At 37.0% G+C, this 16,698-nt stretch overlaps 1 protein-coding gene across 1 annotated transcript in view; it reads left to right on the plus strand.

The window, feature by feature from the left end:
* The first annotated feature begins 337 nt into the window (after nucleotides 1–337).
* The window catches only part of LOC108676229, a 114,294-nt gene continuing 97,933 nt past the window's right edge, over nucleotides 338–16,698 (plus strand). The window contains exon 1 of the mRNA XM_047880155.1: nucleotides 338–459. Coding sequence (XP_047736111.1) covers nucleotides 384–459 — 76 coding nt within the window. The 5' untranslated portion in view covers nucleotides 338–383. The remainder of the gene's footprint in view (nucleotides 460–16,698) is intronic.

The following is a 16,698-nucleotide window of genomic DNA, read 5'->3' on the forward strand; positions in this document are numbered from 1 at the left end:
CGTTCCATGTAGCGTTCGGTGAAAAAATACGTTGATACATCAATAAATCCACATATAAAGTATAATATAGCCTTTAGCAGGTGCTAAAAGCTTAGTTGTATGTGCTGGCTGTAGTGCGCAACTAATATAGTGAAACGCATACTGAAATATTTCAATAGGTTCTTCAGAGACTACCAAAATACACGCGTGTAAGTTGAACACAGCAGGTGGTGAAACATGCTCTGCTGATGAGTGTGTTGAACAGCACAGCCAGCACAACGGACCACTCAAAGTTGACTCTGAAAAGACCGGCCGAAGAGATACTCGTAGTTTGCAGTGACATCACAAGAACAAGCTGAGAGTTGGCCAAATGGACGTTCAAGATAGCTGAGTCAGCAGCAAAGATGGCCGTGGTGGCGATGGTGTGGTGGTTGGTGGCCTCTCTCGTCTCCTCCCAGGTTGCGGCTTCGTCAGAAGAAAGTGAGTAAAATTGTGACAATTTTTAGACATTATTTATCTCAGTATATTTAGTATTGCAGTCCCACATTTTCAGGCCTCACAAACAAGCTTGCATTTATTTAGTCTGTAAAAACTTTTTTTTATTTCTTCTGTCTTTCTCAGAGTTCGGTGATGAATATCGTATAATATTTAGATTTATTATTGTTGAAATCTTTTGTCTTAATTGATGTAATGTGAGATCAATTAATACAAAACGAGTGGAGATCCCCTGACATCAAGCCTGCAATTGCATGAAATATGTTTAATGTTCGTACAACTTAAATGGCACTGTCCAAGGAAATTCCAGAAAACTTCACCAGAAATAAAATATTATGCAGAGCCCAGTCATCAAGCTTCGTGATGTATAGTTGTAGTGCATTCTTGATTCGCGATGTAACAAGAAGCTATCCAATCAAAAATAGCAATACAAGTTAAAATTTATTATAAAACATAACTTATTGAAATTCAGAATACAGTATCCTGGCTTGATTTCTCCATTTTTCATCTTGAAAAGGACCAAATACTATTTTTCGTCGATTTTTCTGTAAATACAATTCCTCAATCTCAAGTTAAATCAATTGAATACGAATGCTTGAGAATAAACTCATAATAGGTTAATGCTAATAAATTAATCCAGCTCTTTCATGTTTCGAACAAAATTAGATCAAATGCAGGTTGTTTCGTCTCCAATATCGTTTAGAGTCTGTGTTTACAATTTATTATTTAGGAGTTTACTATTATAAGCGTATCTATTCGTTGTAAATTAAAGCATATCAAAATTTTTGTAGAACACAATTTTTTTATTTACCTCCTTGTACTTATGGTCAAGCGAACGCGTGACTGTTGGAAAACTTAGGTAAATATTTGTTAATCTTTCATAAATAGTGGGTGATCTAATCCGACTGTCAGTGCAAACTGATAATAAATTAATACATCTATTATTGATCTCACACTCAAGGTGTGAGATACAAGTTAAAATTTATTAATTAATTTATAATTTATTTATAAATTAATTTATAATTAATTTATAATTAATTTATAATTAAATTTATTTATAAATTAATGATTACTAAGCTTTCAATTTTAGAAAAATCAACGTTTTCCTGCGGTTAATTTTAACTTTTCAATTATTCACCGAGTTCAAATAAACTGTACTGCATACATGATCCAAGATAAAACCTTTAATATGTTCTTGTTTAAATTCTTGATTCTGTTCCAATATCCGTGCTTAGATATTCATCACAATGTTTGTTTATAATTAAACATGACATTATGTTGCTCATTGAGCCTCGGCCGCGCAGGCACAGGTACGATCGCTTTAATGGATGTACCGACATATGACAGAGCTTCAACTTTAACCGATGCTTGGTAAAACGCCCCCAACCCTCCGGTAAAACGCAGGTGTGGCATGAGTCAAAAATGTCTTGTAAATTATTTTCATTGATTTCATTATATAAATTAGGTTATACAGAAAGATAATTACTTTTTTCACGTTTGATGGGTAGATTCAAACTTAATTAACTAAGTTGGAACCCGATTGATTCACGAGTCATGAACACGAATAATAATAATAATAACATGAATAATAATGCAGAAGCCCGAGCAAATTTTTAATTAGGACCTCAGGTAGACTTTCTGTTATCAATAGGCTAAGATATCCCTATGCTCCCTGAATTTGAATTTAAAATTTCACATAGTGGGCAGTCGTATATATCTTTATATCTTACGTAAATTCGGCTCGTGAAGTTCGGTGACGCAGATTGATGAGACTCCGGAGGTGACGTCAGCAAGACGCCATCTAGAGATAATCTTACTTCGCTGGCCTCTGAAGGCCTCTAATGAGCTACAGCAAACGACTCTTAACCATCTAATGGTAAATTGCGTCACTCTTACGACCCGATAAAAATTAATGAACCGCTCAAGTTTCGCCCTAGCGCAGATTTTAGTTCTCCAAACAATGCGGCCGAAAACGAAACAAGTATTCTTTTGACGCGATTTATTCCCGCTAATGATTTTTGCCTTGTATTACTGTATGGAAAAATTTCCCCTTGAGGAAGGAAAAGAATTGAACTGTAATTAGCTTATTAACTTAATGTACCTCACAACTAAATTGAGAAAGCTCATATATAGAAGCATTCAATTCAAATTAAAATTTATACCGCTCCTGAGACTGATCATTTCACTTTCACATTCACCTTTATAACGATGCAATTAGGTAACTACGCTCGCCTTTCAGTCAACATCACTAATGAAGCGTCCAATTTATATCCATCCCGATGGAGCGAACCGTCTGTAGGTAAAGATTCGCTGTCGATCGCATGATATGCGAGTTTATGAACTAATGATATGCTTTGGTTTACACGCGCCATGCGCACACGCTTTGAAGTTATGCAGCACGCATGATTGATGATCGATCCGAGATAAGCGTTGTCGAGGCAGCGGCAAAATCGATCGCTCTTATCACCTGACAAACTCAATCATTTGCCGACGGCCAAGCGTCTGGAAGTTCCTCAACTTCCTTTGATTATTCTCGCTTGTTGAGGCTCATCTGCTCACAGGCAACACGTGTTTTATGCAAATTAAATTAATCCAGAGAACTTACATTACAAATGTTTGTTAGACGTAAGAACAACGTATCCGTTGCCGTTTAGCATGTGTAGTCACAAGCTAAGAAAATTAAAAATATAATGTGAATAATGAGCACTCAGATTCGCGATTCGATGCTGGTAATTTGATTCAGGAAGATAATATGCAATTTTGATTAATATACCAGATGCTATGCATATAATAAAAAGAAATGATTTAAAATCAAATGCTGTCGATATTGTAAAACCCTACAAAATTTGTGAAAACTTTTAAATTTTGGCTCAAACGAAAGAACATTTTTTTCAATTTCACTGCAAATGACACGTTATTTATGCAATCAAATCAATAAAACAAAATTAAAATTTCACGTATGAACATTTTAATTGCACTTATTCGTCCACAAGCATTAAGAAATCTTATATGTTGACTACAAATTTTACACTTAAGTCTTTTAGAGAGGTATATATATTCGTCGATTAATTATACCTTCACGTAATATTTTGCTGAGAGTGAGCCATACTTTGAGCCTCCAGTGACAGGGAACGGGTTTTGCTGCGACACTGTAACGGCCGTGAAGCACTACAATGAGCGCTTTTCATGCTACGGTTCACTCATTTGGACACGCAATGTCGTCATAGGATGGAAAATTACATTCTAGTTTTCTGGTGTAATCTTATCTAATCTTATGGTCCAAAAGAAACTAAATGAAATGATCCCCAGTCATGAAAATAGGAAGAGTTATTCAACCAAAATGTGTGATGGCTGGGACAGCATTGTATTTTTTCCACAATTCAAGGTGACACTGTCTTGGTCTGGCCTTCAAATAAACCAGAACGAAATTTTTTAATACGTATCATATTCTACACGCAATGTGTAACGAAAGTATTACTTTTTATCTCAAAGAGGAGCTTGATGAGTCTTGGACACGTGTCGTGCTGCTACCGAGCTTCCTTGCGCCAAAATTATAATAAAATTCCGAAAGTTTACTAAATTATGCGCGTAAAATAACGGAGAAACTTATCCTTGACTCGCGTAATCTCGTATCAAGGACATCGAGGCAAAATTTCTCGATGCCTTGCGAAGATTGAAGCAAAACAACCTTTTTCGATGCTCCAGTAGACGAAAATCTCTAATTTGAAACAATTTAGGCCCGCAACATGTTTTAGATTAAAATTTTTACTCTGAACATTATTCAGAAAATTCGTTACGTCAACACATGATTGTCTGTGAAATGAAATTTTCTTATTTCACTAAACCTATAGTGATTTGTCACCCAATCTGTCCACAAATGATTTTTTACTCACTTAAGTTTTATTGGGCGAATCAGGTAACATAAAATAATCATCAAAATAAAAATTTTATGCTGCACAATTTTGAAAATACAATGCAATAATAAGCTTCATGATATAGAGGTCTCTGAACAGTGTTCTTGTCTTATAAATTCTAGAGTATATAAGATCTCTTGTTCAGCGCAAAAGAGATTTTCTCAGGATTTTTTAACGCCACTTTCTACTAAATAAAGGCGTGCTTCACCTTCTTGAAAATCTGTAATCATAGGTGATTCATGGCTGGCCAACCATGAGCCGAAGGCTGCTGCCGATGACATTCTTACTCCTCAAGGGAGTTCCTTCTCTAACGCCTCCCTAGGACGAGATCCTGCCACATGCATGCGCGTCTTCCCCGACTTGATATTTTGCAGATCTGTTTGCTCAACATCCCCGCGTGTGTTGTCTGCTTGGTTTTATTATGAGAGTTTGTATTTTCACTGAGGGGAGGTGAGAGGCTCCCCTGACAGCCATGTTATTTCTAGCAGGTTGTCGGATAGTCGAACTAGAACTAATATCTGACCATATGCAGGGAAATCGAGGTATCGAATATGATTCTGTTAAATACTTAGTTAAAAAGGGAAAAATAAATCAAATTTTTCTTTACAATTTAAACCAATTCGGACCTGACAGCATAATCTCATTACTATTGAGCGTAATCCAAATCTATTAAAAAATAATCGCACCAATAATCTGAGGAATAAATTGCAACTTCTAATTGAGTGCCTTGCCTGTCAGTAATCAAATTACAAAATTCTAAAATACATGAGAAGATAGCAGCTAAAATTTATTTTCGTGAAAAAGTTTTTTTTTGGGCAAAGAATGATAAATATTCATTAATAAGATAATTTATTTTAAAAAAAATGTGGTGGTTCATGTATTGCAAATTGAACTGAAAAAATTAGTGGAAGAGTTGACGAAGGAAATTAATTTTATATATTTTTGGTTGCCACCTCGTCATTAGGCACGTCTAATTACAAGATAAGTGACGCAGACGAGCGATTATAACGAGAACACATCTGCTGAAGTTCAGATATTCATGACTTGGTCAAGACTTGAGCAACACAGACACAAGTTTGGGCTCAGAAGTTTGCTGAGGCCTTAAGGGAGTAAGCCAGACTGCCATGTGCGGTCACTCATAACCATTGCTACAGGAAGCTGTCATTGATGAAGCCTGATACATGGGGACAAGGGCATTAGTATGTATGAGATTAGCAGATGAACTGGAAATTAAGGATTAGCGTTAAGTCAGCTGATGAATGGCCTTACAATTGATGCTGCCACGAAAAGAGCTGTGACAAATAAGCTTCCGTAAATGTAATAACCAGGGCCCATACTTTTAAAAAGAGTTAAGCGATCGTAAGTTCATTAGCCAATCATTGACGGCCTTTCAAGCAAAATCCACAAATCATAGACAAGGGAATAGAGCGTAAGTACTTACGTTAATTTAGCGAGTTTTGAAAGTATGGCCCCAGGTTACAAGGATAAGGCGTCGTGTCACTACCTGTGATCGCTGATAATGACAAGTCGTTGTAAAACTTAGTCTGTCAGTAACACTATTGACACTGCAATACACAAAATAAAATAACGCTAGAAATATTAAGAAAACTAATTTTATTTTAAGGTAGTTACTTATTTTCTCTCTGACAGGTCTCATGGCATGAGTATTGCGCATCCAAACAAGTTTTGTATTCTATATGTATAAAAGACGATAAAAATAAGGTTCTAGGCAAAATTTAGGATTAAATGAATATAAATAAATTTCCGTAATTTTCACGTGCAGTATATTGTACCAAATGATTGAACCGAAAAAGTTTTTCATTCTGATAAATTATCTAAGGCCATTCGACATAAAAATATGTATATTTAGTAAAAGTTAGGATCAAAATTCGTCATTAAATTATTGGAATATATATGCGAGAAATTAATCAAATTTAATCCGGACATAGAAGTTACACCCTCACATCACTGAATTGCTTGGCGAAGAAACCTTTGTTCAGATTTATATTCGCCATAAGATTTCTTTTGTCGATGCGTCGCAGCTCCTTAAGATTTTGCAAGATTTAGCAAGATTTAGCAAGATTTAGCAAGATTTTAAGCTTGCCGCGCAGGAACCAACCTCACCCTTACCTCATCTCACTCATCCATCTGCCGTCAAGCAGGGAACGAATAAGGACATTATAAGTTAGCTGTACGTATTAAGTTACACGTTCGAACCACTGCCAAGTGAACTTTCCATATAATACCTCATACGGTTTATTCATTGCTCAGATATCACTCACAAACAGACTTAATTCCATTCGTGAGATTTCCGAAAATAAAGTTGCGTCGCAGACGCAAATAGCCAATAAAGGCTGGCAGTGAGAGCTTAATAAACAAACCTTACATTGAAATTGCATAAAGAATTGATCCGAAACACTAACACTAAACTCTTTGGTCATATCCGCTGCTAACGAGACGCTGGCCGGGAAATTCGCTAGTGAGACTAGGTTTCATTACAGTGTGGCTGTGCTCAGGCGCTCCATTAATGAGCCGGTAATGAGAGGAGTCGCATGCCTGCGCCTTTATTAGCTCTTCACTGAGTCATTGCCTGCGAAAACAATCACCCATGATTCGGAAACTCGTATTTAAAGCTAAAATATCATATCTATTCAGTTTATTCATTAGTCGCCATTTCTCGCTATTAGGGAAATGATTTAAATTTAACCTTCTCTAATTGTAATTTCAGTTGAATGAATAAATCATGAATTAGTGATGTTTTGAATCAGTGGAGAGCTATCACTTATTTTTCACCAATTTTGTTGACACTCTATTATATACGCAGAACTATAGTTTACGTTACAGCAAACCACGTCGGATAATTTTAAATTCGTTGCTGAGATCTTGAGAAAAACGTTACTATTTTTACTACAAAATTACAATGATTAAATGAATTATTAGTCAAACCATTCAAAAATTTTGTTGTTCGATGTTGCTTGCATGGTCAACGGAAGAACGTAGGTACACCAGCGCGCTTAATTCGAACGGTACTACGATAATTGTAAATAATGCAGGATAAATAATTTGTTCCCGGCCAATTTCCGCCAGACGACCGCATTTCACTTCGCGACTCGCCATCACACAGTTTTACTTTCCTCCGTCGCACTTGTAAAAATTTATCGTGACAATTCACCGTAATAATTTACGTAAGTTTTATTTCTGCAAGCCTTGTTGCCCAATATTTAGTTAAAATCTTCCCAAACAATGGATCATTTTTCTCTATTCTTCTTAAAAGATATAATTTAAAAAACAAAAAATGTTGTTGCTCAAATTTCTCGAGAACCGAACTGCTACGGTCATGGGTCGAGTATTGGAATAAGTCGACGTCACGCCAGCTCGCGCACCGCAGCATATTTAGCCAACATCACACCGAGCGCGGATCTAACAAAAATCCTTCTGAAATTGGATCCTGTGAGAGCCGTGCGCTCGCATCCTGCTTAATATGAACATAAAGAAGGAGCCACTGCGGAGGGAGTGGCTTTATATTTATAGACGTACATATATACATTATATAGTTTCTGGGAGCGTATAGCTTCTTAAAGCGCAAGCCCTCGTATACCTCGCCGGCACTGAGGTCTTTCAGTGACGTAATTTTGACCACCACCATATTGGATAGGAAATCCTCTGACACCGTGCATTGAATTAAAATCTTGTTGTTTTTAGGGTTCATAATTAAAATGAATACCCGCATGTGAATGACGAGATCCAAATTTCACTGATGCCTTATATTTCTTTAATGTAAGCCCAGAAGATTTTTACAAGCTATGCAAATCACGAAGAGTCATTTCATGGATTTTGAGCGACGGTTGAAAAACGACCCAGAAGCTATCAAAGCACCCTCATCTTATCATGAACGCAAGCATTCTTCATGACATGTGGCTTAGCGACCGCGAATTTTTTCTGAATAATTTTATGGAACAAGAACACCTTAAACTGAGATATGATATGAGCAATGCACTTTGCACTTCTTTAGTTCAGACATTGACATGATCTATTAGCATATTTTCTAAGTTGTACAAACGACCCCGCAGTCGTGAACATCATCCACTAATTTGGCGATACGTAATAGCATCAGGCGGCGCTGAGTCGTAAGTCTCAGCTGCTGGTCAGTTTGCTGAGTCGTAAGCATCAGCTGCTGGTCAGTTTGTTGAGTCGTAAGCATCAGCTGCTGGTCAGTTTGCTGAGTCGTAAGCATCAGCTGCTGGTCAGTTTTTTGAGTCGTAAGCATCAGCTGCTGGTCAGTTTGCTGAGCCGTAAGCATCAGCTGCTGGTCAGTTTGTTGAGTCGTAAGCATCAGCTGCTGGTTAGTTTGCTGAGTCGTAAACATATATAACACACCTGTGAGCAGGCCAGGCCGTAATGAACGGCGCTTTCCGAGGACGTTTCGTTGAACGTAAAATCGCCGTCGCAGCAGGAAATGACTTTTTCTGTTCGAAATAAATGGCGCACACTGTGAGCCTGTACAGTCCCCGTGATAATGTAATCGAGGAAGAATCGTGTGCACATATGTAAGAAAAATAAGACAATTGGATCATTGTTAGCCTGCAAATTACAGCCGCGAACCAAGCTAATTTGCAAGCAATACCGAATGAAACTGCAATTTCAATTACCTTTTCATCCTTCAACGATTTCTCTTTACGAACAAACCCATTGATTGCTTTCTTTTTTAAAGTTCTGATTACGCATGTTGTCTAAAAGATTTCGCTTGAGATGATATATATTAAGTAGGAGAGAATGAAGGTTCCTGTGCCATGACCTTTGTTACTTCTAAGGATATGGTTGTCGGGGCTCTGTGCCATGACCTTTGTTGTTCTGAGGGAAATGGTTGTGTCAGGGCTCTTTGCCATGACCTTTGTTGTTCTGAATGAAATGGTTGTGTCAAGGCACTATGCCCTGACCTTTGTTGCTCTGAGGGAAATGGTTGTGTCAGGGCTCTGTGCCATGACCTTTGTTGCTCTGCAGACAATGCTTGTGTCAGCGCTGTTTTTTATTTCCAGGAAAGCAAATTCTGAGGGCTCACGCAGGTTGATGCGGCCAATCTGCAATGACAACCTCGCTAAAACTGTAAACAAAATTAAAATATTTGACCAATACATGTCTCCTAAAATGCTAAGCTAAATTACTGTTGCGCATAAGAACTTTTCATTCTCTGCCGTTTCCTCTTGTAGCATAATGTTTGGTCTGTTCAAAACGATCTTTTACAATCAGGTTCAATAATTTTTCAGCTTGCGGGGTACGCAGAGTTTTCGTGTTAATCATTAAATTTTGAGCATCGAATTAACTAAATTAGCCGTAAAATTACTTTATAATGTAACTATTTCACAAAACAGGACCACTCCCACAGCAATGCATAGATCATCTGAAAAATGTAGGTAATTTTGAGCACATTTTCTCTAGGGGAATTGCAGCTATAGAATTTTGCTTATTTGTGTTTCTTGAAATATCGATAAACTTATTAAGTGATCATATATGTTTCATTGCATCTATTCATACAACTCTTCAGATCGGCGATCAAATAAATACATAAATCCCGAGATGAGTATAACGTATTACTTTACCCTGACATCAGCTGTGAGTCCCAACATCGTTATCCAGACGACCACGTCGCGCTCGCCAGAACGGCTGTTGCGCGCAGCATTATATGCATGGCGCCTGTACGAGGCACTCATGATTTACAGGCACAGCAATGCGTTCTGGTTGCGACTGGAAGCGCGGGTGTCGTGTCAGATGAGCTGAATTTATTCTTATTGGGGCGCCGTAACACAATACTCAAGTGATCAACCTAAACGCCGCTGCCATATTTTACTCTACGTTGGGGAACGTTATATGGCGTTCCGTCATGTCGCCATAAAATACACGAATGTTTTACGAGTGCTATAGGATGGCGATTCGTGTAGAGCAGACAGTACGGCTCGAGATAGATGTTAATTTTATTACACACTATTTCTTACTGCGTATATTGTATAGGTCCCTCAACACGAAGGCTCAAGCGTAACTTGTACCAAATTGTTCGTCTGCAATATTTTTTTTGATACCCTGCATTCCATCAGCAAGGTAACGCAGGTTTTTGTAACATATTTATTCAAAACTTTGCTTGACATTCAGTCTCAATGTCACGCAAATTGAACTGTAATCAGCAGACCTAAATAAGGATCCGGAATATTGTAAATGAAAGCAGCATTTCGAGAAAATACTTTCTGACAACTAATACCTTGTAATCGCTTATCCTTTTACTCCGCGCATATTTGAATTTGAAGATTCATTACGTTAAAATTATTCTCCGTATTCGAATTTACGTGAGAATTTCTATATTTATAAAAGTTGGTTGGTCTTAGTGCCAGCCACGTGTGTGGTGCGGCATTCTCAGGTTGAAAAAGTTAATTAAAATAAGAGCTGTCGGCGCCAGGGGACAGCTTCTCACCAATTTTTATGCGACTTTAAAGCGAAAGCAAAACTACGGTGACGCTTTAGAGCTTCTGGAAAGAGCGGCCGTCGTCTCGACCCGATGAATTATTCACCGAACGTTTTATTGAGATTTTCCTGGTAAATAATGCGAAAGCTGAGAAGAGAATTTTTTGTTCCCTAATAATTAACTCTGATGCTATTATTATGCTTACGGTTAACTAGGGTCAAAGTACATGTAGTTTTGAATTTTTTTCCGTGACGTCTGTTCTTGGCCCAATAATAATCAATGTAATTCCTTTATGAGCCAAATTAAGAGTTAATACATTTCATCACAGTCCACCCAACGAAATATTTCAGTCAGTCTCAACTGCTAAAACTTTGAACATAAAATAAATCAGTGGTTTCCACCTGGTTAAAGTTTTCATATGAGAAAGTTTTCGACCGACCTCAAACCCAAAAAAAATATATATATATATATATAAATTATAAGGCAGATAATAAAATAGGTTTGATCGAGCGCTCCAGCAAAGCTACCATCTTGCATAACTAAACGCTATTTTAAAAACGATGAAATTAAGAAAAATAACAATAAGATCATAAACATGTGGTTCATGTTATTTGTGGGCATGATATTAATTCGAAAGAATCATACACTAATGTATGACCCGGTGAATGATTTCAAGATTTATATTATGTCCATATTATTTTTCCTATTAAAAATAAGCTAACCGCCGAGAGCTTCGGTCGCTGAAAATATCGACGCCGCGGTTGCATCAAGAATTAAATTCGTCGTTCGATGCTTCGATCAGGCTAAAGTAAATGCATGCAATAAATCAAAACGGGTTCTGGTAATATCCAAATAATTTATATTATTAGCTAAATCATATATCAAATATTAGTTTGGTTGAATATCATTGCTCAATTTTTATTTGTACAGACAACTTGAATCTCTTTATTTCTTTAAGTTTCCTTCCCAGAGTCAGGTTATAACCCTGCGGATTGTACTCCTATAACCCATTGGAATGCATCATGCATAAATTAATTATCAAGATATTTGTTCTCTCTAGGGTGATTAAGCGCATGATGAGCTGGTCGTGTCATCAGGCAGATTAAGAACGTCGCAAGATTGATGACTCGGCGTCATCTGAACGCAATCTCTTCCGCGTTGAACCAATATCATTAACGAGACAATGCATGACGCAATAAATTACTTCAAATTAATTGCCTCGAGGCTTGTCAAATTACGGAATAGAATAAATAAAATCCCTAAACATATGGTGGTTAGTTTAAACTGAAAGTCAAAATTAAACTCGTGTCTAGTGATTGTTGAAATCGTATTTTAGAATGCGGATTCAAGTTTTTTTAGAATTTGTCAGAGCGCCTTCTCCTAGCTTGCTTTCATAATTAGTTCTGTTTGTAATTTAATGTTATGCAAAAATTATTGGTATTAATCCAACAAAAATCTTTGCAAAATTTAAACTAAGCTAGTTTGAAAGACGCTAAGAAAATAATTCAAAATGTAAACTTTGTTCTTCTCACTGCAATCTTATCAGTTCAGAGGCCACTAAAAATTATATTACAAAGAATTTTTATGATGACATGTCAGGTGCAATTTTATGTAGGCCAACACAGTAGCCGCTGGCTAAATGTATTCAGGTTGCCGCGGTGTGTTATTTTCTGTGATAAACATAAGTTATGGGAGCAGTGTTACATGCCCAGCTACCATGCTAGTTCAGCCACAAACTTTATCCTGCTAAAAATATGGCGAGTCAAGTTTAATTACTCGGGAATTTTCTTGCAGCAACTTTTGCCAGAGTAGCACGGCCGCTTAGGCGCGTGCAAGGTTCAAACTTTTTAGGCTTTAGATTGTGTACCGGCCTTAGTGTGTTCTCTGAACTTATTATCATATTATTATAGAATATAAGACAAATTTCAATGGCTGCCGAGCATCTAACCGTTAATATATAAATTACTAACGTCAAGATGCATTACAAAAACTATGATAGACTCTGGTCTGTTCAATCAAAAATGAAAACGTAAATACCATCAAGAAACAAGTGACATTAACATGAAAATTTTTATTAATCTCCTTCACTAACGATACTTTGTTATATGGGACTTCAGCTCCTATTTTTTCATTCCTTGACAATTGAAAAATCTGGTAAAGTAATTCAAATCTTGAATCTGTTTGAACCACTAGAGTAATTTTTTGCATGTGATAGCTAACGTACCGACACCGACAAAAATTTGTGAGAGCAATGCGACTTGTTCACTCTTATGTCTCCTAATATTAAAATTACATAAAATCATTTTTTAACCCAGAAGTGCTCAGCCGTCTACGTGTAGAACACTTCAATTTACACTCCTCAGCTGGAGCCCGCCCCTCCTTGGTAATAGGCTGCGGTCATTAGCAGTCTGGATATCTCAGGTTAATAGTTAACACTTCGCCTGATGTCTACGTACAAAGGTATATGTTACATAAATCTTTATAGGACGAAGTTTGCTGAGTTTATAATTGCGTTAATTTAACTACAATACGAAGAGGATTATATCAAGAAGTTCCGAAGCCGACGACGCCCCACACTCTTCTATCCATGTCATACATTGTAAGCTTGCACGAAGTCGCCATAGAATTGCTATTTGAAGAAAACCATCGTATCATTATTGCACGAATTAAGTATATATATATCATTATTGAACGGAGCAGATGATTATGTTACTATTGTACGGAGCAGGTTACTATATCATTATTGTACAGAGCATGTGGATATATCATTACTGTACAGAGCACGTCAATATATCATTATTATCGTTCCATCAAGACCTGCGCCAAATGGAGGAGAGGTTCAAGGGAGCTGGACGCGGCCATCAGACTACTGCTGGTCGCTGAAGTGAGATAGCTCATTACAACACATCAGTATCATTACATTACATTACATTGGCAGACTACATTACATGATGGCAGACTACTGCTGGTCGCTGAAGTGAGATAGCTCATTACATCACATCAGTATCATTACATTACATTGGCAGACTACATTACATGATGGCAGACTATTGCTAGTCGCTGAAGAGAGACAACCCGTGCAACAGCATCTCAGGCGCCGCGGATGTCGATATGAAACCCCGATTTATGCCGAGATTTCAGAACTTTAGTGTAACGTAACGCTTTCCTATACTTAAGTAATAATTGATGAATGCTTATCAAATTTGGTGGACTAGATGAAAACAGGATGAAATAGGAGCGGTAGACTTCTGTTACTCTAAGACACAGAAAAAATCGTTAGTGGTTTCTCATTTATAAATCAACAGTACTGTGTGTATTATACAAAAAATTAATTTTGCATAAAATTCTGTGAAAAAACTGACCTGAATAAGACAATGCTGTGAATATTTTGGGATTCAGAGCATCAAGATTATTAATCTTATTCAGCTGGAAAACTCTGTAAGAATTTAAAAATATGAATTGTTTACCCCGTATTTTTGTACGAAACAACTCGTTGCATCATTATTGTGCAAAACTGGTCTCAGTATCATTACACCACAAAGCTGGTCTCAGTATCATTACACCACAAAGCTGGTCTCAGTATCATTACATCACAAAGCAGGTCTCAGTATCATTACATCACAGAGCAGGTCTCAGTATCATTACACCGCAGAGCAGGTCTCAGTATCATTACATCACAAAGCACCCCTCAGTATTACTATATCAAAGAGCAGGTCTTAGTATCATTACATTACAAAACAGTCATTACCTAATTTTCAACTGTCAGTCATTAATTATTCATTAAACACGTAACAATAAAAGCATAGCTGTATTTTCAGTCATTTTGGCGCTCCCTTGCCCTTTTGACCAGCACAAAAATTGTTTCGAAAATTCCCTCTAATAATAAGAGGCGAGGAAAGTTTAAAAGATGGTCTTTGAGTAGAAGGTTTCATTTGATGCTTTTTTGATCACTGGAAAGTTGTTAATAGTCATTTATTTCTCTTCATACTGCCAGAATTATTCGAAATCCCATCTGAGAATTCACCAGAAAGTCAATAGTTATACCTGATTGTTCAAAATTTTGAAATAGAGAACTGAACCCTTCAAAAAATCAAGAACTAATCAGTTCATAAAGAGGCTATGTTCAAAGATTCACCAGAACAATTCGCAATTATATTTAACCAAAATATTTCAATTAAAAATAATACGTACCATTTACTCCCGATTCAAACCATTGACTCCTTCCTTGAAGAAAAGGGCCAACCTATAGTCTTACTATTGCATCTCTTATACTGCCGACCATATGCATGTGGTCAACTTAATTGAAGGATCGCCTTCTGCCAACTCCAGCTTGCGTATTCCAGCGTATGAAAAGCTGGTATTGAAAACACATTGAAGCTTGTAATGCAGTCGCATATCTTCAAATATAATTATAATCGTCTTTACGCACGCACAAGAATTGGAATAATTATGCAATTTCCTTATAGAGGTGTTAGTGGTCCCGCTGATCATGGAATAATTGACGCTCGTATCTCGCAGGACCGAGGTTTGCTAGCCCGTTTGTGATGCAGTGGCCCATTACTGAGAAGTTTCGGGCTTCCGGCCGCGGTAACTGCTATAGTTAGCCCATCATATGGCTATGAGGTTGGATATATTCAAGTGTTTATATTGCATGCGTGTTAGAATAAATCCATGTGTTTATATTGAAGATTGGATTTAAGATGAACCCTTATATGTTCATATTGGATCATCAGAAGAGAGAAGATTTCTGAGGAGAAATGGTATTTGGAAGTGGAAAACTCTCCAGTTGGAATAAAATTGCGTTTATTCGACAGTTTTATTAAGTAATCATGGAACAAAATTCAAACAAACTATAAATTAGAAAAAACACTTGGATTAAATGATAAAATTAGGCAAATCTTTTAAAATGAAATAATCAAACACCCTTTCGTTTTATAGGAAAAAACTTTAAACTAAAAAAATTTTGCACTGAATGGTTCTGAAGTGTTATGGCACTTGATCAGGTGCCAGAAGTGTATTTTTTCTGCAGGTGTATTTCCGCTCAGCGCCAAAGGTATATCTTCACTCAGCCACAGCGCCGTCTAGTACACGACAAGCACTAGAGCTCGGACTGCAATTTAACGATGGCCCGGCTCAAGCCAATGCTAATCTAGAAGATCTAGCCGATTGTTTGCATTAGGCAATGGAGCCATAATAGGTCGAGATGATCGAGATCATGGGCACTGGGCGCTCAAGCTGTAGTGATTATGGCAGCTCTACTACAAATAGACACGTAAACCAGCGCTCTTCACTGGATATTTGCCTGAAAGTTTGAACAACGATGCTGTCCAATGTAAATTGTTGAGACTTGATGTATTTTCTCTTTTGCTACTTTTGTTTAAATCATCCAAATATTTTACTGTTCCTTTGAGTTCTTTCATAATTGTTCTCGAGAGTTTAATAACGTGAAAAAATCTTTGCTGTTCAAGCACAAGAAATAACAAGACTGAATAGTATTTCATGTAAAAATACGACGTACATGCATCAATGGCGTTCAAGTCTGCTTCAATCAGTCGTTTATGAGTCGCACCACAAACTCTTACTTCAAGTGGTGCGTAGGAATTTTCTTCTTTCATCTCTTAGCGAGATTTGTGGCGATGTTAACCAGATAGCAGGTGCAGGTTTCGGTGTTATATGCTTCCTGAAGACAGGATTTATGTTTTATTAATAAAGAACTTTGCTTGCAGTCAGATGTTTTGTCTTGCATCTATTTACCGGTGAAAATTTTTTGGCGTGAATATTCTTGTTTCGTGGTCCTTGGCGAAGCATTTTGTACTTGGCTTGTAATTTATTACTTGTAATTATTATTACAAGTAATAA

Source organism: Hyalella azteca, unplaced genomic scaffold (genome assembly GCF_000764305.2).
Source record: "Hyalella azteca isolate HAZT.00-mixed unplaced genomic scaffold, Hazt_2.0.2 contig4737, whole genome shotgun sequence".
In the NCBI taxonomy this organism is placed as follows: Eukaryota; Metazoa; Arthropoda; class Malacostraca; order Amphipoda; family Hyalellidae; genus Hyalella; species Hyalella azteca.